Source organism: Leptonychotes weddellii, chromosome 14 (assembly GCF_054177405.1).
Source record: "Leptonychotes weddellii isolate Sample4059 chromosome 14, ASM5417740v2, whole genome shotgun sequence".
NCBI lineage: Eukaryota > Metazoa > Chordata > Mammalia > Carnivora > Phocidae > Leptonychotes > Leptonychotes weddellii.
Genome location: NC_138382.1, coordinates 60,245,386 through 60,269,589, shown reverse-complemented (window position 1 = coordinate 60,269,589; position 24,204 = coordinate 60,245,386). Strand labels below are relative to the sequence as shown.

At 39.0% G+C, this 24,204-nt stretch overlaps 1 protein-coding gene across 3 annotated transcripts in view; it reads right to left on the bottom strand.

Moving 5' to 3' along the window:
- The window catches only part of MUSK (muscle associated receptor tyrosine kinase), a 93,334-nt gene that overhangs the window by 23,092 nt on the left and 46,038 nt on the right, over positions 1–24,204 (bottom strand). For all 3 annotated transcript variants that reach the window (XM_031028338.2, XM_006733479.3, XM_031028340.2), the window contains 2 exons: positions 14,698–14,857; positions 5,162–5,168 (listed from right to left, as the gene is read on the bottom strand). In XM_031028338.2, coding sequence (XP_030884198.1) covers positions 5,162–5,168; positions 14,698–14,857 — 167 coding nt within the window. The remainder of the gene's footprint in view (positions 1–5,161; positions 5,169–14,697; positions 14,858–24,204) is intronic.

Below are 24,204 nucleotides of genomic sequence, written 5' to 3'. Positions count from 1 at the left end.
GGTACACAAAAGAAAAATTAATAAAAATAGCTTCAAAAATAAGGATTATTGGGGCGCCTGGGTGGCTCAGTCATTGAGCGTCTGCCTTCAGCTCGGGTCATGATCCCAGGTTCCTGGGATCGAGCCCCGCATCGGGCTCCCTGCTCAGCGGGAAGCCTGGTCTCCCTCTCCCACTCCCCCTGCTTGTGTCCCCTCTCTCGCTGTGTCTCTCTCTCTCTGTCAAATAAATAAATAAATAAAAAATCTTTAAAAAAAAAATAAGGATTATTGACAATTAATAATCAATCTCTCTTTGTGTATGTCTGCTGCCTTTCTTAATAAATGCCCTAGAAAAATCTTTGGAACAGCCTCTGTTGGCCTGATAGTACTGGGTCCTCATTTATTTAGTAGCTATATAATGTAAAAGAAGAAAGAAGAAAACAGGAAAAAAAGAATAGGTTTTGAATAAAAATGAGCTCTTGGTTTGTAATTTTGGTTCTTCTTTCTGCCGTTGCATGCTGGGAAAAGACAAAATATAAAGTGTATGGTTCTTATTAATTTTCTATGCCTCTGTGATGTTCCTAGGAGCATTAAAGACTTAGCCTTGGAAGTATATCTATGCTAAGATCAGCTCTACAAGATAAAAAATATACAGGGCCAAGTACATATGTATTACATATACACACATATATAACATATATATATGCATACACATATACATATATAGAGACTGCCCAGTCACACTTTCAGAGTTTAAACAACTTCCTTTTCCTTTTCCTCTCCTCTTTTGCAGACTCATAAACCTCTAATTTTTCATAGTGATCAAATTTCAGAGGCAAGACATGGAGGCATATGGGGCCATGGTCCCTCATCCTCCTAACCCTATCACTTAAAAAATTTAAAAGAAGCTCACAGCAAAAACTGGGAGACAAGATGAATGCAAAGAACTTCCACTGGTGTCTTCTGCTATCTTTTGCAAGTGAACTGTCCAACTGAAGTTGGGTTCCTCTGCTCACAGTTCTTGGAACTGCCAGTGGAGAAGTACCAGAAGCAGCTGGTCCTGCTGGTCCTTCGAACAGCAGGGCAGAGGTCACAGGGATCTGTTCACAGAATGCTGGTTATTTTGGAACGGTCTGCCGGACAAGCTCCAAAAATGCTAGTTCATATTGCACATGGAGCCAGTCCCTTTCTTGCCTCCTGACAAATGAAACCTGGCTGACCTTCCTTTCTGTAAAGTGTTTCTTTTTAGCAGCAACGGTGGATATATGATCTCAAGTCCCTCCTTAAAAGACAACTCTGCTTCGTCAAATTGAATATTTAAAGGATTCTCCCTACACTTTTTACTCTTACTTCTCTGTGCTTCAGCAGATATGAACCACATCCAGCAGAGCATTTTTCAATGTGATCTTGCAGTTTCTATGAGGGAGACCTCTATTCCCTTTGAACACATAGTACTTTGTCCAAGGGCATATCCAGACGACCAGCTGAGGCTGGTTTGGGTTAAAGCAACCCCACGCCTCCAGGGGAAACTCGCACAGCTTTTCCCACCCTCCTTAGGGGTGGCGCACCTGAGAACTCTACCTGTCCTCTGGCACAGTACTTGCTCCTTCTCCACGGTTTCGCTTTCCCTGGTTTCAGTCACCCTGGGTCAGCCACAGTCCAGAGGCAGAGGCTCCTCCTCCTGACACACCGTGGGAAGGTCACAGGTAGCCTCCCACTAGGTCATAACACCTGCATCACTCACCTCACTTTGTCTCATCTCGCAAGCATATTCTCATCTTGCATCATCACAGGAGGGGTGAGTACAGTATGGTATTTTGAGAGGCCACATTCACAACTTTTATTACAGTATATTGTTAGATTAGTTCTATTGTTTTATTACTGTTAATCTCTTCCTATGCCTAATTTATAAATTAAACTTTATAATAGCTATAGTGTCTGTAGAGTTCCGTACTATGCATGGTTTCAGGCATCCACTGGGGGTCTTGGAACGTATCACCCGTGGATAAGGGGGGACTACTGTACAGACAGGTCTTTCCTTATATAGCAACTGCCTACAGCCACTGTGCTTTCCCAGCAAGTGTGATGACGGGGTTCTACACTGCCAATCCCCAAAGCAAACTGGAATTGTTTTTATTCTTCCATGCCTACTGTCTTTGTGTACGGTTCATTCCCTAAGGCTGGGGTCAGCAAATAAAATCCACAAGTCAAGTTCCACCCTCTGCCTGTCGTTATACTGCCTGTGAGCTAAGAATGGTGTTTACATTTTTAAGCGGTTGAAAAAAATCAGGAGAAGTGAAAATTATATGAAATTCAAGCTTCGGTGTCCACAGTAATGCTTTAGTGGAACGGAGCCATGTTCAGCCATTTATGAATTGTCTGTGGCTGCTTTTGTGTGTAATAGCAGAGCTGAGCAGCTGCAATGGAGCCTGTATATGAAAAGCCAAATATATTTAATATCTGGCCCTTTATGGAAAAAGGGTTTCCAACCCCTGCTCTAAGACATAGATTGTCATTTATCTGAAATGCCAAACCCAGTGTCCTCAAGGACATGGTTGCCTCTGAAAAACATCTCTTGTAGTTCTTCTGACTAAAATCAGTACCTAGTTTTTGTGTAAAATAAAGATGTAAAAAATGATGATGTAAAGAAGAAAACATTTTTAATTTTAAAAAATTTGAAAATTATATCAGCCAAATACATAAACACTGTATATATTGTATATATTTGTACATATATCAGTTATAATCAGTATATACATGAGTATAATACATACAAGGTTATATATACTATATATAGTGTATATACATACTATATAGTTATATATACAGTATATTTAGAATTATTCTGTCAATGTACTTTTGTATCCTGCATTTTTATTTAGTATGATTATAAGCATTATTAATAATATAATTAATGAGAATTAATATAATTGAACATTTGCCTGTGCTATTATATTTTTCAAAAGCATGGTTTTTAATCACACCAATTTCCCTTATTGGTAGATACTGACATTGCTCATAAATTTTGTTAATAAATATGGTGTTGTTTTCAATTTTGTTGTTCATACACTTATTATTTCCTTAACATAGATTATTAAAACTGGATTTAGCCAATCAGTAGATACAATGATCCTAAGGCTCCTAATAAAAACTGCCAAATGCTATTTAGAGAGGTTATAGCAGTTTCCTCTCTACCAGCGGTTTGAGAGTGCTCGTGTTATCACAAGTGAAAAACTGTGTGGGTTTTTTTTAGTGTACTGACTACTAATGGGTTTTTGATTTCTCATTTGCATTTACTTGCATTTGAGTGATCAGTTTCTGACCTTGAGTCCTTGGACTTTGTCCATGCTTCCATTATTATGTTGTGTGTGTCCATGTGCACCTAGTAAAATGTAAATTACTTGGGGGCAGTGAATACATACAAGTTAAAACAACTTTTCTGCTGGGGCGCCTGGGTGGCTCAGTCGGTTGAGCGGCTGCCTTCAGCTCGAGTCGTGATCCCAGAGTCCTGGGATCGAGCCCCACATCGGGCTCCCTGCTCAGTGGAGAGCCTGCTTCTCCCTCTCCCTCTGCCTGCCTCTCTGCCTACTTGTGCTTTCTCTCTCTCTCTGTCAAATAAATAAATAAAATCTTAAAAAAAACCAAAACACAACTTTTCTGCTTTCCAATATAGTGCCAGAAATTTGCATTTACTTGCATTTGAGTGATCTGTTTCTGTCCTTGAGTCCTTGGATTTTGTCCATGCTTCCATTATTATGTTGTGTGTGTACATGTGCACCTAGTAAAATGTAAATTACTTGGGGGCAGTGAATACATACAAGTTAAAACAGCTTTTCTGCTTTCCAATATAGTGCCAGAAATAGAGTGAGTGGTTTAAAAATGCATTGGAAGGACAGGAGTGCTGAATGGCATGTGAGGGAAAGATGGCATCTCTTTTCTTGGCGGCCTACATTTTAATTTAACTTTTACCACATTTAGGTTGTGTATCTGTTCGGTAGATACTCAGTTTCACTGTAGAGTCCTTGAGGACAGGACTGTCTCTTAGAACTGTGATAAGTGGGGATGCCTGGGTGGCTCAGTCAGTTAAGCGTCTGCCTTCGGCTCAGGTCATGATCCCAGAGTCCTGGGATCCTGTCCCGCATCAAGCTCCCTGCTCAGCGGTAGTCTCCTTCTCCCTCTCCCCCTCCCCACTGCTTGTGCTTTCAATCTCTCACTCTCTCAAATAAATAAACTCTTAAAAAAAAAAAGAACTGTGGTAAGTGAATGAATGCATCAAAGCTGCATGAATTGGCACAATATTAAGAATTAACCAAATTTTCTTATGCGATGAATTACTTTATTCCATGGAATTAGACTCAGTGGTTGGAGTTCTAGGTCCCGCTCAGTTACTCTGCTATCTGGGTTAGTGCAGTAGTTATCAAATCTGAGTTTTTGAGTCTGTCTACCTGAGCTCAGATTGAGGTTTGATAGTTTGCAAGCTGTGTGGTCTGGGCAACTCCTAGTGCATCAGGTTCCTCATATTAAAAAATAGGGATGATAATAGGTCTTGCCCCATAAAGTCACTGAAATGTTAAAGTGAGAAAAATGGTGATCATAAATGTACCACAAACTTAGCTGCTATTGTCATTGTTACTGTTATTACCTACTTAATCATTCTGAATCTCAGTTTCATTGCTTGTAAAATTAGGTAAAAACAGTTATGACACTTCGTAGGTTTTTTATGAAAGTCATTTTTACTGAAAATAAAACACTGTACGTTGCAAAATGTTATATTACAATGTAACACTTTCTTATCTACAAGATAAAGTTATGAGGGAAAATTGGGTAGTCAGTTCTGGGTTCAGTTTCCAAGCCTATCACTTACCCTTTGTGTAAGTCACTGGAACTCTCCATTTCAAAGAAAACTCTTAGTTTCTTTTCTGTACAATAGAGATAATAATAGTACCTGTTTCATATGGATGTCCTGAGGATAAATTTAAATAATGCATGTAAAGCTCTTAGCACAGTGTCTCATACACAGTAAGTATTCAATAGATGACCTATCTTATCATCTTGTAAGAGTATGAAAAGGATTAGAAATTAGAAAGTTTTTGAAAGATTACAGTACTCAGCAAATAGCAATAAAGGGCAGGTCAGACAAAAACCACCACAACAAAACATTGATGTCACAGTGCTATCTTACCTCCATTCTGTTAACAGGAGAGGAAGTTCCCACAGGAAATCACATTAAAGGGGAAAAGAAAAAAAAGTTAGTACATTTTAATCTTCAGATTTGCAAGAGATAGCTTTGATATCTCTACTTCTTAAGTTTCTGGAAAGTTCTCTTTGGTTAGGAGGCCAGACACTGCATTAACAGGCAGATTTGGAGGAGGTAAAGTTAAGAGAAAACTGAGAGTCTGCAGGAACTGTGTTCTTTTCAACCTGGGTCCATCATTGGCATCATCAGCCCAGGTAGTGTCAAAGCTCCAAATTCCCCTCCATTAGCCACCAAGGCACTTTGTAGCATGAAAACAAGCCTAAAGATGAGAAACCAACCTATATAAAGCACCCACAGGACCCAAGCTACAAGACCATTCTGCCACTGTGCAGATAGAAAAGATGAAAGGAGACATCGGGAGATTCTTCTAGAGAAAATGGTCTATAATTTGGAGGGGTAAAGGCAGGTTCTCATAGCAGCTGAGCAGAGAAACCTGTTGAAATACCAGGAGGCCAAGGTTATATATCTCAATTTAAGATGTAAAAAGAGGGTTCAATACCATGAAGATGTGCCAGTGCCAAAGAGAACCCAGCCATAGTATTTGGGAGGAGATAATAAGCTTAGATAGGCTTCTATTTCAAGGATGAGTAGGGAAAGAAAAATGAGACTAATTTAAGGGTGCCTGGATGTGTCAAAAATAGTAAGAGAATCAGAGGGCTTCCATGTGTTTCTGACAGAAATTCTTCCAGTTGCGTTTGCTTCTGGAGGGAGGGTGGGGAGCCAGGGAAGGGTCCAAGAACGTTGCAATTATAAACAAGTGCTTTGATCTCAAAACTAGATTTTTTTAAGATTCCAAAAATTGCCAACCGTCCTCGATACGTGTAGTATCTTTTTTTTGTTTTTTTTTTGTTTGTTTGTTTTTTTGGAATACGTGTAGTATCTTTACAATTATCTGGAAAAGCCAGTAAAACTCTGGCTGTCTTCTAAAACACACAGTAACTTTAATATGGGAAAGCTGCCTGATTGTAAAAAAGAATGCTTCCCTCTTCGGCTTCACTGCAGAACAGTTGATAGCAATTTAGGGTGGCTACTGGCTGTTACTCATTTATTCTTTTCCCTTTCGTTTCAAACAAAAACAAATGCCTTTAATCAATTTGAAACCAGATAAAGCCACCATGAAACAGCCGGGGACAGCGTCTGTTTTGTTGGTAAGAGCACTCTACCTGTCCCGGCTGAAGCACTGGGTGGTAAAGTTGGTTGTGTGCTTCTGATGCATCCCCACGTGTTCTCAGAACTGGAAAGAGCATGTCAGGGACGAGGGAGTGTGACTATCAGACATGAGAGAGACCGTGAAACAGGGCAGTACGTTCAATTAGCTATGTCGATTGTGAAAATAGAATTCAAACTTCTGTTTTTTTTGTTGTTGTTGTTTTTTGGTAATAGTGTGAACTATCAATGCTTAAAATATGTGGTCCATTGGAGGGGTGGGGAACACCAATACTACTACGTTAGATCCCTCCCTACGCCCATTTTTGGTTATGCTGCATATATTCATTTGAGTTTTAAATTTAGTGACCGGAAGCCCCAGATCCTGAGGTCAAAGAAGAAGCATTGTAGATGGTGGGAGTGTTGGTGGAATGACTGGCTTATGTTGGAGTATAGACTCATTCCTGTACTCTCCAACTGGATAAGAGTAGGTGGAACTCTGAACCTCAGTCTTCCAGGAAGGACCTATTAATGCCACTGAGAATGGGAAATACAAACTTTTCCTCTGCTGCATCCCTTTGTCTTTTTTTTTTTTTTGCTAGCTTTACTGAGATATAATTATAACGTTGTGTAAGTTTAAGGTATACACTTATATAATGCAAAATGATTACCGGCTTAGCATTAGCTAACACCTCCATCATGTCTCATAATTACCATTTCTTTTTTGTGGTGAGGACATTTAAGATCTATTCTCATAGCAACTTTCAAGTATATAATACAGTGTTATTAACTATAATTACCATATGGACAAAGATTCCCAGAACTTATTCATCTTATAACTGGAAGTTTGTGCCCTTTGACCAACATCTCTCCATTTCCCCCACCACGCAGCATGGGGTAACTACCACTGTCCTCTGTGTTTCTATGAGTTAGACTTTTTCAGATTCCACACATGAGTGATATCATACATATCTGTCTTTCTCTGTCTGATTTATTTCACTTACCATAATGGCCTCAAGTTTCATCCATGTCACAAATGGCCAGATTTCCTTCTTCATCATTGTTGAATAATATCACATTGTATGTATATATGTATATGAGATGCTGTAAGATATACAGTGAGGTATTTTATATATATCACATCTTCTTTATCCATTTGTTTGTTGACAGAAACTTAGGTTGTTTCCATATCTTGTAACTAGTATCTATTGTTTCGATATATTGTGAATAATGCTGCAACAAACGTGAGGGTGCAGATACCTCTTCAATATCCTATTTTCATCTCCTTTGGATAAATATCCTGAAGTGGAATTGCTGGATCATATAGCATTTCTATTTTTAATTTCTTAAGGACTCCATACTGTTTTCCACAGTGGCTGAACCAATTTACATTCCCACCAACAGTGTGCAAGGGTTTCCTTTTCTCCACATCCTTGCCAACATTTATTAACTCTTGTCTTTTTTTTTTTGATAGTCATCCAGTTATAAGGTAATATCTCATTGTGGTTTTGATTTGCATTTCTCTGATGATTAGTGATGTTGAGCACCTTTTCATGCACCTGTTGGCCATTTGTATGTCTTCTTTAGAAAAAAAATGTCTGTTCAGATCCTCTCTTCATTTTTTTTAAAAATTGGATTGTCTTTTTGCTTTTGAGTTATATGAGCTCTTTATGTACTTTGGATATTAGCCCCTTCTCAGGTATGCAATTTGAGAATATTTTCTCCCATTTCATAGGAAGCCTTTGCATTTTGTGGATGGTTTCCTTTGCTGGGCAGTAGCTTTTTAGTTTGATGTAATCCCATTTGTTTATTTTTGTTTTTGTGGCTTGTGCTTTTGGTGTCATATCCAAAAAAAATCATCACCAAGACTGATGTCAAACTCATTGCTTATGTTTTCTTCTAGGAGTTTTATGGTTTCAGGTCTTATGTTTAGGACTTTAATCAATTTTGAGTTGCTTTTTGTGTATGGTGGAAGATAGGAGGAGTCCAGTTCTATTCTTTTGTATGGTTATCCAGTTTTTCCAGGACCATTTATTGAAAAGACTGTTCTTTCCCCATTGTGTATTCTTGGCTCCTTTGCTGTAAATTAATTGACCATATACATGTGAGTTTATTTCTAGGCTCTTCATTCAGTTCCATTGGTCTATAGTTTGTTTTTTTGATAATTCTATACTATTTTGATTCCTATAGAAGCTTTGTAATATAGTTTGAAGTTAGGAAGTGTGATGCCTCCAGCTTTATTCTTCATCCTCAGGATTGCTTTGGTTGTTCACAATCTTTTATGCTTCCGTACGAATTTTAGAATTGTTTGTTCTGTTTCTGTGAAAAATGCCATGGGAATATTAATAGGTATTGCACTGAATCTGTAGCTTGCTTTGAGTGATATGGGAATTTTAACAGTATTAGTTCTTATCCATGAAACAGGATATCTTTTCATTTATTTGTGTCTTTGATTTTTTTTCATAAAATCTTTTAGTTTTCAACATACAGATCTTTTACCTTCTCAGTGAAACTTATTCCTCAGTATCTTATTGTTTTTGATGCTATTATAAATGGGATGATTTTCTTTGTTTCTTAGATGTTTTGTTGTTAGTGTATAAAAACACAACTGATTTCTGTATGTTGATTTTGTATGCTGCAACTTTACTGGATTTGTTGATTAGTTCTAGTGGTTTTTTTGTAGAGTTCCTAGGATCTTCTATATATAAGATCATATCATCTGCAAACAGACAATTTTACTTCTTCCTTTTCAGTTTGGATGCCTTTTATTTCTTTTTATTGCCCAATTGCTCGGGCTAGGACTTCCAGTACTATGTTGAAGAGTAGTGGTGAGAGTGGGCACCCTTGTCTTGTTACTGATCTTAAAGGAAAAGTTTTCAGCCTTTCACCATTGAGTATGATGTTGGCTGTGGGTTTGTCATATATGGCCTTTATTGTGTTGAGGAATGTTCTTTCTATACCCAGTTTGTTGAACATTTTTGTCATGAAAGGATGTAGCATTTTTTCAAATGCTTTTTGGCATCTATTGAGATGATCATATGATTTTTATCTTTCATTCTATTGATGTGTTGTATCACATTTATTTATTTGTGTATGTTGAACCATCCTTGCATCCCAGGGATCAATCCCACTTGATCATGATAAGTGCTCTTTTTAATATGATGTTGAATTTGGCTTGCTAATATTTTGTTGAGAATTTTTGCATCTGCATTCATCAGGGAAAGTGGTCTGTAGTTTTCTCTTCTTGTGATATCCTTATCTGGCTTTGGTATCAGGGTAATGCTGGCCTCATAAAATGAGTTTGGGAGTGTTCCCCCACTGTTCAATTTTTGGAAGAGTATGAGAAGAATTGGTGTTAATTCTTCTTTAAATGTTTGGTACAATTAGTACTGATGCCTATTTTGGTGGCATCTGGCTCTTCCAGAATTATGCTCATTACAGGGATCATGGGCTGTCTTGCTGGTCTCTGTCACAGAGCCTAGGGTTCTAATGACAAAGAGAAGGCACCTGGCCAAATACCCAGTATCCTGGTGATTTTAAATTGCAACTTGAACCTTTCAAGGTTGTGGCTGGAAGGAAATGCAACTTCCTGGTTCATAAGGAGAGGTTCCAAAATTTTCCTGACTCCTTTTGATGACTAACAGCAAATGTAAATGAGTGAGAAAGAAGTATATCACATTTCTCAAACAATGCATAAGGATTTGGGCATACACATGGAAGAGTTTTGGGAAAATGAAGGCTGATCTTTATTTTTTGTTTTCCTTCAAACACTAGAAATATCATTAGACCTAATCCTAAGCACTAGACCAGATTTTTCCATTTCCAGTTTTCCTGCTGGGATGAGTAAATAAACAGATGGAGTAAAAGCTTCAAAGTGAAACACAGAGAATGTGACAAAGGAGGCTGTTGACTACAGAACACTAGGGGAGGATGGGGATGACTGAAAGGAGAGAAAGGAGAGTTTGGGGTAAGGAAGCATTGCCAGAATGTCAAGAGGAGTCACCATGTCTGACTCAAAACTCTGGACTTCTGAGGCCATCAGAGGCCAAAGGAGAGAGGGGCTGAAATTAAAATGGAGAAAGCAGATGCCATATCCAAGCCCTGGGAGGTCTCAGGAGCATAAGACCATGCTTCTTTAAAATGATTCTGAATTAAGTGGCTCCATGGATCTTGTTTTCACCAATGTGACCTCACTTTCCTGGAATATTGCCTCAGGGAGCACCTCAGCATTGGGAGGCAATTTCCTCACTGATGGCACTGGAAACATTGTGAGGCATCTAGCAGATTTAATGGAAAAGAATGGGTCAAGGAGAGGAAGAGTAAATGGCAGATGTCTCATGGGGTTCAGAGGTCTTACTCCATTGCACTCATGAGACACCCTCATTAGATCTACTGGGGAAATTTTAGGAAAAGTAGGGGAGCTTCAGGCCTCAAAGTCTGTGAGATCCAACAGGAAAAACTGATCAGGGGATAAACAAAAGGATCCCATAGCTTTTTATGAATTAGTTCCTTAAGGGAGTCTTTCTTCATTCATCTTAGTAACAATTTTTTCCATGTGCAGAAGGATTCACATTTATTGGTTCACATACAGCTCCTAACACTTGCTAAATATGTATTGCTGGGCCCATTGGCGAAAGTCAAGTTATTGCTGGTTCCAGCCTACCTGACCATTGCCCTTACTGAGGTCACTGCTCTTCATCTGTATTCACCTTGCTGCTGCAGGAGATTTCAGGTCCTCTCTGCTGCTATATACCGGTTCTTGCATTACTTCTACCATCTTTTTCCCCATGCCAGTGCTACTGCTATTTTCCCCCAGGCTACCATTGCCTCACTCTGGTCTTTTCTCAGAGTTGATGCCTAAGACCACTTCTCCCTCCATAGAAAGGCATGCCTTTCTATGCTGCTTGCCATAACTTAAGGTTCTTTCTACCACCAGAAGATACCATTACTTTTTTAGTATTACAGCCTCCACTGTTGGTATATTCCATTTATTAATGGAGTTAGATCAGCTAGGTCAGGGATGAAGGGGTGATGTTGCTGCATACAATATGGTGGCAGTCATGCTCTGTAGTCATTTCGGCATCTTGAAGATCGTGTCCATGCAATGAATCTGCCTTGGTGTGATGTAAATATACCCATTATATTAGGTTCTCCTTCTTTATTGCCATAGCACTGACTTCACACTCATCTTTGTATTTAAGATGGTAGGCCCTCTGAGGGTTGCTGCACTAGACGGGGAGTCTCTCCCACTTGGTATGTTGTGTAAAGGAGGAAGGTAGAGGAAATAAGAATTCGGATATACATTTTATAGATTCCTTTCTCTGGACCAAAATCCTAGAGGAGAGGTATAAATTAAGGAAAAAGCCAAAGCAAAGGGACTTTTCTCTTCTTCTTATTTGGAACTCTAGACGCAAGGAACCTTATAGGCGTTCCTTACTCTGACATGGGATGGCCACATTAATATAAAAATGGTAGCATGACGTGGTTGGGTAGACAGCAGAACTGGGTCAATAGGTCAATAGGTCTGAATCTCTCTTGGATTTTGTATAACAAATGGATTATGCATAACATGAAAGTGATCCAGAAGTTACTTCAGGCCCCATGAGGGATAAGGAAGGAGCCGACTTGGAATTCAGCAGGCCTGCCTTCATAGGGAGAGACAGAGTGACTGAGTTGCAGAGGTTGCAAAGTAGACTCTAGAGAGGGCTTTGATGAAGGATGTGACCCAGATGGAGATGCCTTCGCTGTTACAGGACGAGCCTCAAAGGTGTTGAGCCAGCCAGGGGCATCCTCTGGGTCCTAACAAAGCCAAGAGATGAGATCACAAGTTCTCCAGCTGTAGACTTCACCAGAGAATGGGGTAGGGGTTTGTTCCAGAGGTCACCACTGCATGTATCCAAGTCCCTTTTCCCCTGCCATCTAGGGGAGAGGGGCGGAAGGGGAGGAAAAGCCCTGGCAGGGAATTAATACGTAAAGGACTGAATAATTACCTAAAATGAAATGCTCTTAAGATTCGCAACATTAATTTTTCTCTTTCACCCTGAGGAGCTGTAGGTTAAACTAGATTAAATCAGTTTATTTTCTTGGATTTGAGTATTCATATGTAGATGTTTTTCTCTCTCTCTACACACACACACACACACACACACGCACACACGCACATTATCTAAATAGATGGAGGAAAGGATGGATAGATACTGTAAATAGGTATTTACTTATTTAACATTGGTCGCTGATCAGATATCAAATAAAACATAAGATAGTGAAACTAGAATAATTCCAGGTTATTCAAAGGCATTAAAAATTTTAATTTTTTTAAATCTTCTATTTTGTTTTATCTGTTATTATTTGTTCTAGACACCTTCCTCAAACTCTCATATCTACTACACTGCTACATTCTAGCACATTCAAATCCTATCCCCCCTTTTTTTTAAGACAGAGAGGTAGAGGAAGGGCAGGGGGAGGAGGGAGAGAGAGAATCCCATAACCCTGAGATCATGACCTGAGCCAAAATCAAGAGTTGGACCCTTAACCGACAGAGCCACCCAGGCACCTCTCAAGTCCTATCGTTTCTATCCTGACAGGTCACCTGAATCTCTCCCCTTCTCTCTGGACCAATTGCTGCACTTGTCGTTCAGACCTTCATTACTTTTCTAGACTCCTGGGATAGCCTCCTGACTGCATGCCATGCCTCCCAGTCTTTTACACCCAACATCTGCTAATTTGATAATGCATATATCTGACCATATCACTTCTCTCCTCTAAAATAATTAGATGACTTCCCACTGATTGAAGAATACATTCAACCTACTCAGGCTGTTCATAACCTGGCCAGAGCCCACATTTCAAACCTTTCTTCCTGTTCTCTATCTCACCATCATGTTTTCTCTATCGCCATCATGCTCTAAGCTTGCCAACAGCTTGCTGTTTTCTTCGTCTGTGCTTCTGCAGTAGAACATAGTCTGTGCCATAATGTATATGGCTGGCTGACTTCCTTTCTAGATTGACAGTCCCTGGAAGGCAGGGACTCCATTGTTAATGATCTCATTTGTTACTTAAGTTTGCATCCTTTATTCTACCTAATGATGGCCTGAATCTAGTATTTAATAAATGCATGTAAGAGTCTTTTATCAACAACAAGGTACTATGTAAGCAATAATTGTTTTATTATTATTTGTTATATTGAGTTGAATTCACTTTTAGAATTCTCACCATTCTCTAGGAGAAATGATTTCTCATCAGTGGAAATTCTAGAATAATTGATATGATATCTCAAGGTACTATAAGTAGATAGATCCCTGGAGAAGCAGGTTGAAGGAATCCTTAGTTTTAGAATCTTCTCCTTCCTTCAAAGGCATGCTTTAGAAGGCCAGCCTTGTCCAGTGCTCCCTATGTATTTCTCTGTGGTCTCTATTCATCTCATATTAAAATCACAATCATTACTAGGAATTTCCCCATCATGGAAGATCAAAGAAGTGGCATGGTAATAAGACATAGCAGGATCTGGGGAGCTGGCCCTGGGCACAGGTTCTACCAGTGCTTGCCTCACATGTGAGCCAAGCATCTCTGCTGACCCTTGGGCAGTAGACATATTATGAGTATAGCATGCCTGGCATTTCCTGATACAGGGATTATTTCCATCTCTAGGAATTCCACAAATGTTCTCAGAAGGCTTTGGGGCATTTACATTTTAAAAATAAACCTTTATAACTCAACACAAATATCCTAGAAATCCGTATGTCAGCTCTTTTCCTTGAAAACACCTGTAAGTCCTGCTATCACTTTCCTGAAACAGGAAAGGGAAAGACCACAAAGTAGATCAAATACTCATAAGTAAAAATGCCCTCAAGAAAGAGCCATGCAGAAATTGGCACAACCATGTTAAGTGTCTGCCAAGTTACTCTTTGAGAGCCCTGGAAAGTGTGATTAGCCCCATGAAAGAAAAAAAAGAGGAGGAGGAAAGAGAGAGAGAGGAAGGAAAGGAAAGAAATGGAAAAAGAGAAGAAAAGGAAGAAAGGAAGGAGGAAGGTTAAAAAAGAGGAAGAAAGGGAGGGAGAGAAAAGAAATAGAAATGAACTTCTAGAAGCTGTTACCCATCATGGGGACAGGTATTGGAGGATTTCGTTTTTGAGGCAATAAATCACCCAAGATCAATTATCTAGATCAACCGCTGGTGTGTCCTCAAGGAGGAAGAAATCACCCAAAGGGGACTGGAGTAAGAAATAAAAGAAAAAAGATTTTCCCTCAAATGAGATGTGGCATAGTGCCAACTCTCCCCTCTCCTGGAGCAATGCGGTTGTGAAAATCCATCCTACCTGCTATGCTGATGGTGGCTGCAGCCTTTGCAGTGCTGAATTTATCTCCATGCTTATTAGTAGCTATGCATGTGAAGAGTCCTGGCTTAGTGATAAACAGCTGCAATCTTGAGTCAATCACTCGGTCTTTCACACTTTCTTGAATGGACCCAGAAGAAACCTGGTGGAGTCAAGGAAAAAAAATGGATAGATTTAGGTCAGGGATTTCCTAATCTGCTGTATCAGTTGACTTGAAAGAAAAAGTATCAAAATTATGGTCAAAGGGCATGTGGTAGATTGCAAAAATAGTCAAAACCTTTTCCTTCCTTATGCCCATGACCTTGCAATGAAGCTTTGTAGCTCTTCCCCCAAGAGGTAGCATCTCTCTCTATGCTTTGAATCTAAACTGGCCTTGTACTTGTTTTAGAAAATCAGAAACAGACTCGTGAAAGTCTTGCACATTGTGGCTTACTTTTTTGTTGCTCTTGGAACCTGTGACCTCCTGTGACCAACCCAGAGCTAGCCTGCTGGAGGAGGAGGCATGCATGGCCCAATTAGCCCCACTGCCCCAGCTGGGAGCCAAGAACAGCTGCCAGATAGACAAGTGAGGCCATTCTAGATCGACTAGCCCCCAGTCAGTGTGCCAATCACAGGAACTAGATCAGCCAAGATCACGAAATCATCTCCCAAATCAGCAAAACCACCCAGACAACCCGCAGACTTGTGAGCATTACGAAATGGTTAACTCCTGTTCAGTTCCCCACAAATGCACACCAGATGGATGGACGGTTATGAAGAAAAATGGTTATAAAGCCAATTCTGTTTCTGAGGCATGACATAGATCATGCCGTACCATTTAAATCAGAAAATCAAATGTCCTTGAAGAGCCAGGATATCAATGCAATATTAGCACCCAACTGGCAGGTTAATTTATGTGTTAGTCATCATCCTTTCAGCTCTGTGGGAAAGACAGCTGCCCAGCACTTTCTATGAGGTTGCAGAGTTAGAATTTGTACTCTGGTTATGATAATTATTCTTTAATCGTCACTGTATGAGGGGAAAATGCCAATTTGAGGGAAATTTGAATGGAATGACAACCAGGGAATCAGGCCATGATTCACCTTGACCTTATCTCGGAGGAGTGGCCTTGAAGGATCTCTCTCTGTCCCATGGTAGGGAACGAGGCTGGGAATAAGAGATTTGGAGCCGGTTATTTTGTTCTTTTGCCTGTTTTCACAGTTAGACTAACAAGGGGAGGGGAAGCCCCGGGGTTAAACCAGCTTGCTTCTTTCTGCTGCCAGGTGGCTGGCTGGTCTTGGATCCAAGCACTCTCTGTAGCTATTAAGCGGGGAAGTTTGTCTTTGTCTTTTTATTCCTTCCCTGTACTACTAGTTTCAATCCTTATGATAAAAACTTCATGTAAGCATCAATTTAAGTCAGATAAAGTATTATGGTGGTTTCCCCAGATAAACAGCTTGGACTTTGTGAGAAATTGACAAGGCAGAGAGAAAAATTTCTTCAAGAGACATACACTCAGTTGGGAATTCAGATAGGATTCGTCATTATTGTATTTATCAGAAGCACATCCTCTTATGGATTTGAATCTCCAAGTGAGATAGTAAAGATGGAACATTTTGAAATACAATTTGGTCTCTCCTGAATTTTAGTAACAAAGCAACCATGGAGAGAAAAGCTAAAGGCCTCAAACTTCTATGCTCAGTCAACACGATGTATGCTATTGGGATATTTCATTTATAAATACAATCCCTTTCCAGTTTATAGAAGTGAAATCTATAGAACAATTACCTTCCCCCTTTGCAAAGTTAATCCCACCTTCAGGAAGTAGGTCAGCGTAATGCCTAGGACACAATTGGGGAATGAGTCATCCCCCAAGGTTGACTAAACTAGCACTATTTTCATGTTCACACCTAAGAAAGTCATTCCTACACTCCTCTTCAAGGTCACCGAGAACATTCTTGGTAGGGAAGAGGTTGAGTTTTAGACTGGCTGACCTCTCTTCTGGACTTCATCAAGGTATTGAAATAGTTCAGTGAAGACACCAACAAGTTACAAGGCTCATTGCTTGATTATGATGTGGCTCCTAGATGCTTTTCTTCCTGTTTCCAGAGGCCTTGCTTGATTCAGTTTGTGACTCATGCACAGCAGGCCTTGTTAGTCATAGTTTGAATTTGTTTTTCTTTCTTTATGGATCATCCTGACCAACAGTTTAGTATTTTTTGATGACCTAAAAATAAAAACAATCCTTTGCCCTCCGTTTTGATCTTTTTGCCCCTCAGGTTCAGATTATTACTGAGTTTTGACCAAGGTATGCCTAGGCAAAACCGAGTACTTAATTGAGGTGACTATATCTGGTATTTATAGTAAGTATGTTATTTTCTGCAAGTCACTCAGCCATACTGACCTGAAGGAGCTGGATAAACAGCTCTCTGCTCTGTATGTAGGTTCTCTTTCTGAGAGAGTGACCTCAAAAAGAGGCAGTCAAATAGAAAACTCTATCATAAATAGGCATACTTATTTACACTTGAGATAATGTGTGTAAAAGCTTTTTTGAAAGTGGCAAACTAGTATTGACCTGTAGAATATTTTTATGTATCATTAGTACATTAATAATGCTGGTTTGAGAGAATCTGATCACAGTTATGGATAATCTTGTAACTTCATCATGACTTGACGTTGGCATAGAAAGACCTCTGATGGCTTTGTGTTACACATAGTTTCAGCTTGCTGAGAATACCTGGAGCTGTAGGGTATGGCCCAGAAGCGTCCATGTTTAGGGAGATACAATAATGTATGTCAATTCGTCATAGAAAAAGGGATAACAGACTGAGAAAATTTTCCATACTGTTTCTGATCAACATCACCATAAATCTTGACCTCTTTCAGTCTGACTGCTGCAATATTCCACATAATATTTTCCAGCTGATATATGTAATTATTTTAATTTACACAGTAAGATGACTCCAAAGCTCATGTACTCTGAACCAAAAATACTACCTTTTAAAAATATGGGTAAAATAAAGGTGAGCCTCCCTTTGAGAAAATTCAAAAGCACAATCTTTAACATAGATAATTTGGTTATTTACTTTTATAAAGTTCTTTTAACAAATTAAAATGATTCAACTTTTAAAATATTTTAGAAACTATAATTGGAAAAACAAGAGAGACATGTAATTTTTCTACATTTTTTATTTGAATACCAAAATAATGGAGATATTATCAGTATAACTTGAAATAAATCTGGTTATCAAAATACAAGTTTATTTTCTTTTAGAAGAGTAAGCTCTGTTCTAGCCATGTGAAACTACTACTACCAATGTTGTAAAACAAAAGGAATATCACTACTCACTCTGAAGTTCACCTAAGACTACAAATTTTCATGAAAAATGAATGACATTTCTGTAGGAAGGAAACAAAATAATTCTTGATCACTTTGGGGCACGTGGCTAGCGTTTCTCTTATTCTAACTGCGTGGGGTTTTAGGTTGTTGATGTGTTCACAGAGGCAGGGAGAAAAGGAGCCTTCACATCCTTTAGAGTACCCATTATTCTTAGTAGTGCATTAGTGGAGAGCCACAGTTCAAACTCTGTTTTATTCTGTGCCAGTTAGCTCCCAGCTCTGCATTCATGTTTGTTCAGTCCACCCAAAATAACACCAGGACTGTGGGCTCTTCCCTGTTCTCAGGAGACTTTTCTGGTTTGCTGCTTGTACAGTAAATGTCCATGATTGCCTCAATTTCCTGTGATTTGTGTCAGCACGAGCAACATCATCTTGGTTTCTAGTTGGACGTGGGTAGTATCCCCACGACCGAAAGTTGGCTCTAAGAAGAACCCTCTCCCTGACCATGAGAACCGCAGATGTACTTTTGCTTTCTTCCTGGAAGAAAGCCACTCTTAGTTCGTTTTATTCCTGTCTTAGAATCTGAGGCAATGGGTCTATTTTGCTTCCTGCTTTTTGTGAATTACATCTTGAATGATTAATTTGGGGTCTCAATAAGACTGAAACTAATTCGAACCATCTGACTTTTTTATTACTCCCGAACTCCAACAGAGACTAATCCTATATCTTCTAGTTCTAAACTCATATGAGCCTTTGAAAACACTGATATATTTTTTTTTAAAGCATGTGTCTTTCCATTTTCTTTATTCCTGTTTTCACAGAGGAAGTCAAATCAGTAGAGTCCTATCAGTCCACCAGCTTTCTTAGGACATATCTTTATACTACCTTGAGAGGCCAAAGATGACAACAGCAGCTTCCACAGAAGAGCCACAAAACAGACTGCCAAATAAGATTTGAATTTTAAAAGATATTTAAAGTTTAATTAGCTTAAAGAACAGGAACTACAGGTTTCTTGACTGTAACTTAACAACATGGGAGACCCGTACCCCTGATGTCATATTAGGGATGGTTTTCTCTAGCCACCTGACACCTCTGTCATTACAAACATGGGAAAATCAGTGTCTCAGAGGCAAGTGGACTTCCCTACAATGAACATTCGCTGAAGAGGGCCATTTCCAACTTAGGTCTGCTAATGCTTCACCTATTCTTATTTGTCGTCCCTCAAGCAGCAAGCTCATAAAGCAACATTATTTTGTTTACAGACTCTATTTTGAAGAGATGCATGGTAGGCACTTAGACAAGATAAATTAGTTTTAAACACAAATTATGAGAGAATAGTTTTGTTCAATTATCAGAAAAGAAAAAACCCTTTAGCACAAACAATAGTGAAAACAAAAATAATAAATGAGTTTAAGCCCTAAAGAGGCTGCTATTGCAGGATGACACTCTTCATTAGTTGAGGTAGCCTTAGAATTTGGCATCTTTTTCCTGGTATACAGCATCCACCAGATTTTCACACAGGCACGTGCTTTGTTTCCCACACACTTCCCTTCCCGTGTCTAGTGTCCTATTGTGTTTTCCCTTCCTCACCTTCTTTTCCTCTCTTTCTTTTTTTCTCCTCATTTTGAACACTCCTTTTACTTTAAAATGCTGCTGTTAATATATTGTAATACGACAACAGACGGACACTGCAACCAAGATCCTAAAAAGTTGAAGAGAGACTATCCTGAAGGATATGAAAAATGCAAATAGCCGAGAACCCCTTAGATAACTCATCAAGGTTTGAGTTGTTTAGCTGTAGTGAGAACCATCCTCACCCCACCCAAGGGACTGGTTAAAAAGCATCCCATCTCCTTAAGGTATGAAAGAGGGTCTTCAAAAGGACCACCTGGAGGGTTGGCATATGTCCCCTGCTATGTAGTAAAGGGTTAACTGTAAAGTAGACTTGAGGTGCTCACACTCTGCACATTTGAAAGAAAGGACTGGCCTTTGACTTGCTTCTAAGAGATAACCTCTCATCCCTTGGAAAATCCTACCTCATAAGAGTGTCTTTGTATATCTGAGACCATGAGCCATGCCAGATAGTTTATGTTACAGTGCACATTATGGTGAATAGCTCTTTTTGTTCAGCAGGGACTCTAGGCTATACTGTATCAGTTTGACCTTTGGAAAGGTTGGAGACTAGCTAAGGTCATTCGTGTGAACCCTCCATGCTTTTGTAATTGACCCTCAGGAAAAACCCTGGACACCATGGCTAGGTGAGCTTCCTTGGTACAAGACATTGTGCATGTTGCCATCATTGCTGGCAGAATTAAGTGCTCTCCATGGGACTCCACAGGGAGAGAACAGCTGATTACCCACTACTGAGTTTAATCTGTATCCTTTCGCTGTAATAAACTATAGCCATAAGGATAATGGCTTTCCTGAGTTCTGCGAGTCCTTCTAGTGAATCATCAAACTTGAGGGTGGTCTTGGGGACCCTGATACACCTGCAATTTGTTGACACAGCAGAGATGCATTTGATACCCACCTGTAAAATCTGAAGGGAGAGCAGGCTGCATAGTAGCTCCAATGGAAGAAGCAAAGAAGGGGGTAGCTCTTTTCAGTGGTCTGGATCTAAGAGTTTGTGGATATACAGGTTCTATAGAAGATCTGGTTTGGAGTTATTTTGTCTTCCCCAAAGATCTCTTTGGGGCATTGATGGGACCCCACAGAAAGACTTCCTATCAACTAACAAATTGGGGGCTAAGAGGGAGATGGCTGCTCTGAGGAAAAATGAGTCATTGGGGTTCATCTTGAATATCCCTTGATTTCTCAAGAATCATGAATGTGTCCATGATGGAAAGAGTTGTTTTAAATACTTTTCAGGCACCATGATGGAAAGCCAACCTAAAAGAGTGTCAGTTAAATTAGAACTTTTCCACTTCAATTACTGCTCCTCCCTTCTTCCAACCCCAAACCTGTAGGAGTCTTAAATAGCAGTTAGGAAGTAGGGGAAGAGTGAATGAGTGTGAGAGAAGAAGCTAACTGCAGGACTGTTGTGGAAGGCAGGTGGCATGCATGCAGTTGTCTTAAGAAAGGTAGGCTGGCTCCATCTAGAGTGTTCAAGTGTGGTGAGTTCGAGCCCCACATTGGGTGGAGAGATTACTTAAAAATAAAATCTTAAAAAAAAAAAAAGGTTGCATCTGTGAATTGCAGTTGGAAACTTTGGTTATTACTTAGGGCTAGGCAGTCAGAATTACTAAATTGGGATGGTGTTTGTGATGTAAAATCACCTAAAAGAACTGGAAAAGTCACAGAGCCTGCTTGGGGTAGGCCTCAATGGTGAGAAAAGAACCCACCCTGCTGAAGAGACTTAAAAGAAACAGAAGATATTAAATGAGGTTGTAATACATTGCAAGCCATGCTCAGCACCTGAATTACAAAGATAATCTCAGCCCACATGTTTAACTGTCCTTTACCCAAAATCCCAAAAGATAAATCAAACCTAAAATTAGGAAAAATAAATCTTTAGAAAGGTGGAAGGGTATCATAATCAAAGGGCCAGAAGTTTTCAGCAATTTCTGGAAGATACAAAGAGATGTGACTGAGTTGATAGAAAAATTAATATCAACCAAGTCACTGAAACCTTAAAGTTCACTGAGAGGAGAATGGATAAATTTTCCCTATAGAGTCATGGAAAATTCTAGAGTTCAGATAACAGGGCTGTAAGTAGGAGCAGACTTTGAGTCAATAAAGTAGCAGAAGAATGTTATGAATTATTATGAGTGCATATAGCACTAGACTGAGGCATCTGTCCATGGGCTAGAACTCGTGAATAAGATTTTCTTTAGTGGGTTCTTGTGGGGGATATTTATGGTAGACATTAGGACTACCTAGTTACATAGGACTCCTTCTGTCCATCCACAAAAATATGCAGAACATAAAGATTAGAAAGATTGTAGTTTTAAAATAAATTTATTTAATAGAGGTCTAATGAACTTCTATTACAACTACATTCTTCCTAATCTTTATGTTCTGCATAGAAAAAAAATGTAGAGAAGAGAGAAACAATTATTAAAGATACAACAGAGGAAAATGTCCCTGAGTTTAAGAGAGATTTGCATCTCAAGTTCCTCCCTTTGAGTTCTGTATCAAAAGAAAGTACATCAACTTGCCAATTGATTCTGTAGGGCTGGCATAATATTGTTAACAAAACCTGAACATGATAGCCCAAAAAAACTAGAGTATTCCCATTTTTGAAAATAGATGCAATGATCCTAAGGAAAATTACAGCAAATTGAAAGAACACAAAAAAAAGAGCGGCATTTTTAAAGAATGAAAAGGAAACTTTCCAATTTAAAGTGAAAAATTACATGTTCGTCACAAAGTTAAAATAATTAATGACAAAGCATTTTATTGAATCTAACATACTTATGTTAAAAACATTTGTTAAATTAAGATTAAAATAAACATCTTTAACCTCATAAAGAAACTAGGGACCGAATTCAAACCAAACATAGACAAGTGGTTAAAGTCTATAAAATATAATTATGACAATAATCCACGAAAGAGTCTTATTTCCGATATTGGTCAGCTGGGTTATCAAACCAATTCTCACGCTGAAAAAAATTAAAATTCTGGAAAAATGTTTTTACCAGATATAACAAATTTAGAAACTTTTATTCTCACTAAGACATTTTTCCAACCCAGAAAAATTTGTTTCCTTTGAGGAGTAAGGAGACAGAAATCAAAACTCAGGTTCCATAAAGATGAGAAGTCTAATAAGAGATACAATAAACCAAAATCTCAAAGAACCAGATATCAGGGAGGTTATCAATGTGAACTACAAGTGAAATAGCCCACATAGCATTGCAGGCTGTGTTATAATTATCTGGGATGACCAAGGAGCTTCAAACCTTGAACTAGGTTTAAGATGATCCAAGATAAGCTGTTGTCTCTGGTCCTTGGCAGAAATAAACAAAAATTCTTTCTGGAGAGAAGTATCTTTATCTGGACCTCAGATTAATCCCTGACCTTTTTTTCCCCCCTAAACAATGAACAGCATGTAGTCAAAGATGTTTAGGCACACAAGGAAACAAAGCACAATGAGTAAGAGTCAGCAGGAAAACAGATAATATAAAGAGACCTAAAATGGCATCCTATCCCACTCAAATAAAAGCCAAAGTTGTTCCAATGCTCTGCATAAGCTTATATGATCCATAATTCCTAAACTCACCCCTTACTTCTTTCCTCTTTGCTCACTCACCTCTGGTCACACTGACCTACTTGCTATTCCTCTGACATACCTTGTGCAATGTTATCTTAGAGACTTTCCCCAGGGTTCTTCCCCTAGTTATTTACATAGCCTCCTCCTCAGCTCCTTCAGATCTTAGCTCAAATGTCTTCACTTAAATGAGGCTTCCTTGACCACTCTATTGAGAATGGAATCTTTCTCCTAAGATTGTACATTCTGTCTTATTTTCCCACAGTATTTGACACTGTCTGCATAGAATATTCTCCTATTTGTTTTATTTTATTGTCTTTCCCCACCATAATGGAAGCTCTTTGAGGGCAGGGAGCTTCACTTGTTTTGTTTTGTTTTTTGAAAATATTACTTTATTTTTTTATTAGTTTCAGAGGTAGAATTTAGTGATTCATCAGTTGTATACAACACCCAGTGCTCATTACATCAAGTGCTCTCCTTAATGCCCATCACTCAGTTACCCCCATCCCCCCACCCACCTCCCCTCCAGCAACCCTGAGTTTGTTTCCTAGAGTTCACTGTCTCTTATGGTTTGCCTCCCTCTCAGTTTTCATCTTATTTTTCCTTCCCTTTCCCTATGTTTGTCTGTTTTGTTTCTTAAATTCCACACATGAGTGTAATCATATGGTATTTGTCTTAATCTGACTGACTTATTTTGCTTGTTTTGTTTGTTCTTGTATCCATTATGCCTAGAATAGTGCCTGACGCCCAGGAGATAATCAGTAGATATTTGTAGAATGAATAAATGAATGTTTGTATGTAAAGTGCTTAGAAGAGAGTCTGGCACATAGTGATCACTTAATATATGTTATTATTATCCATATAAAAATGAATTCAAGAATGTTAAACTGATGGTTATGGGTTCCAATTCTGGATTACTTTTCATCAAAGTAGCCTCCAGCTCCAGTGAACTAATTCTTTTTTTT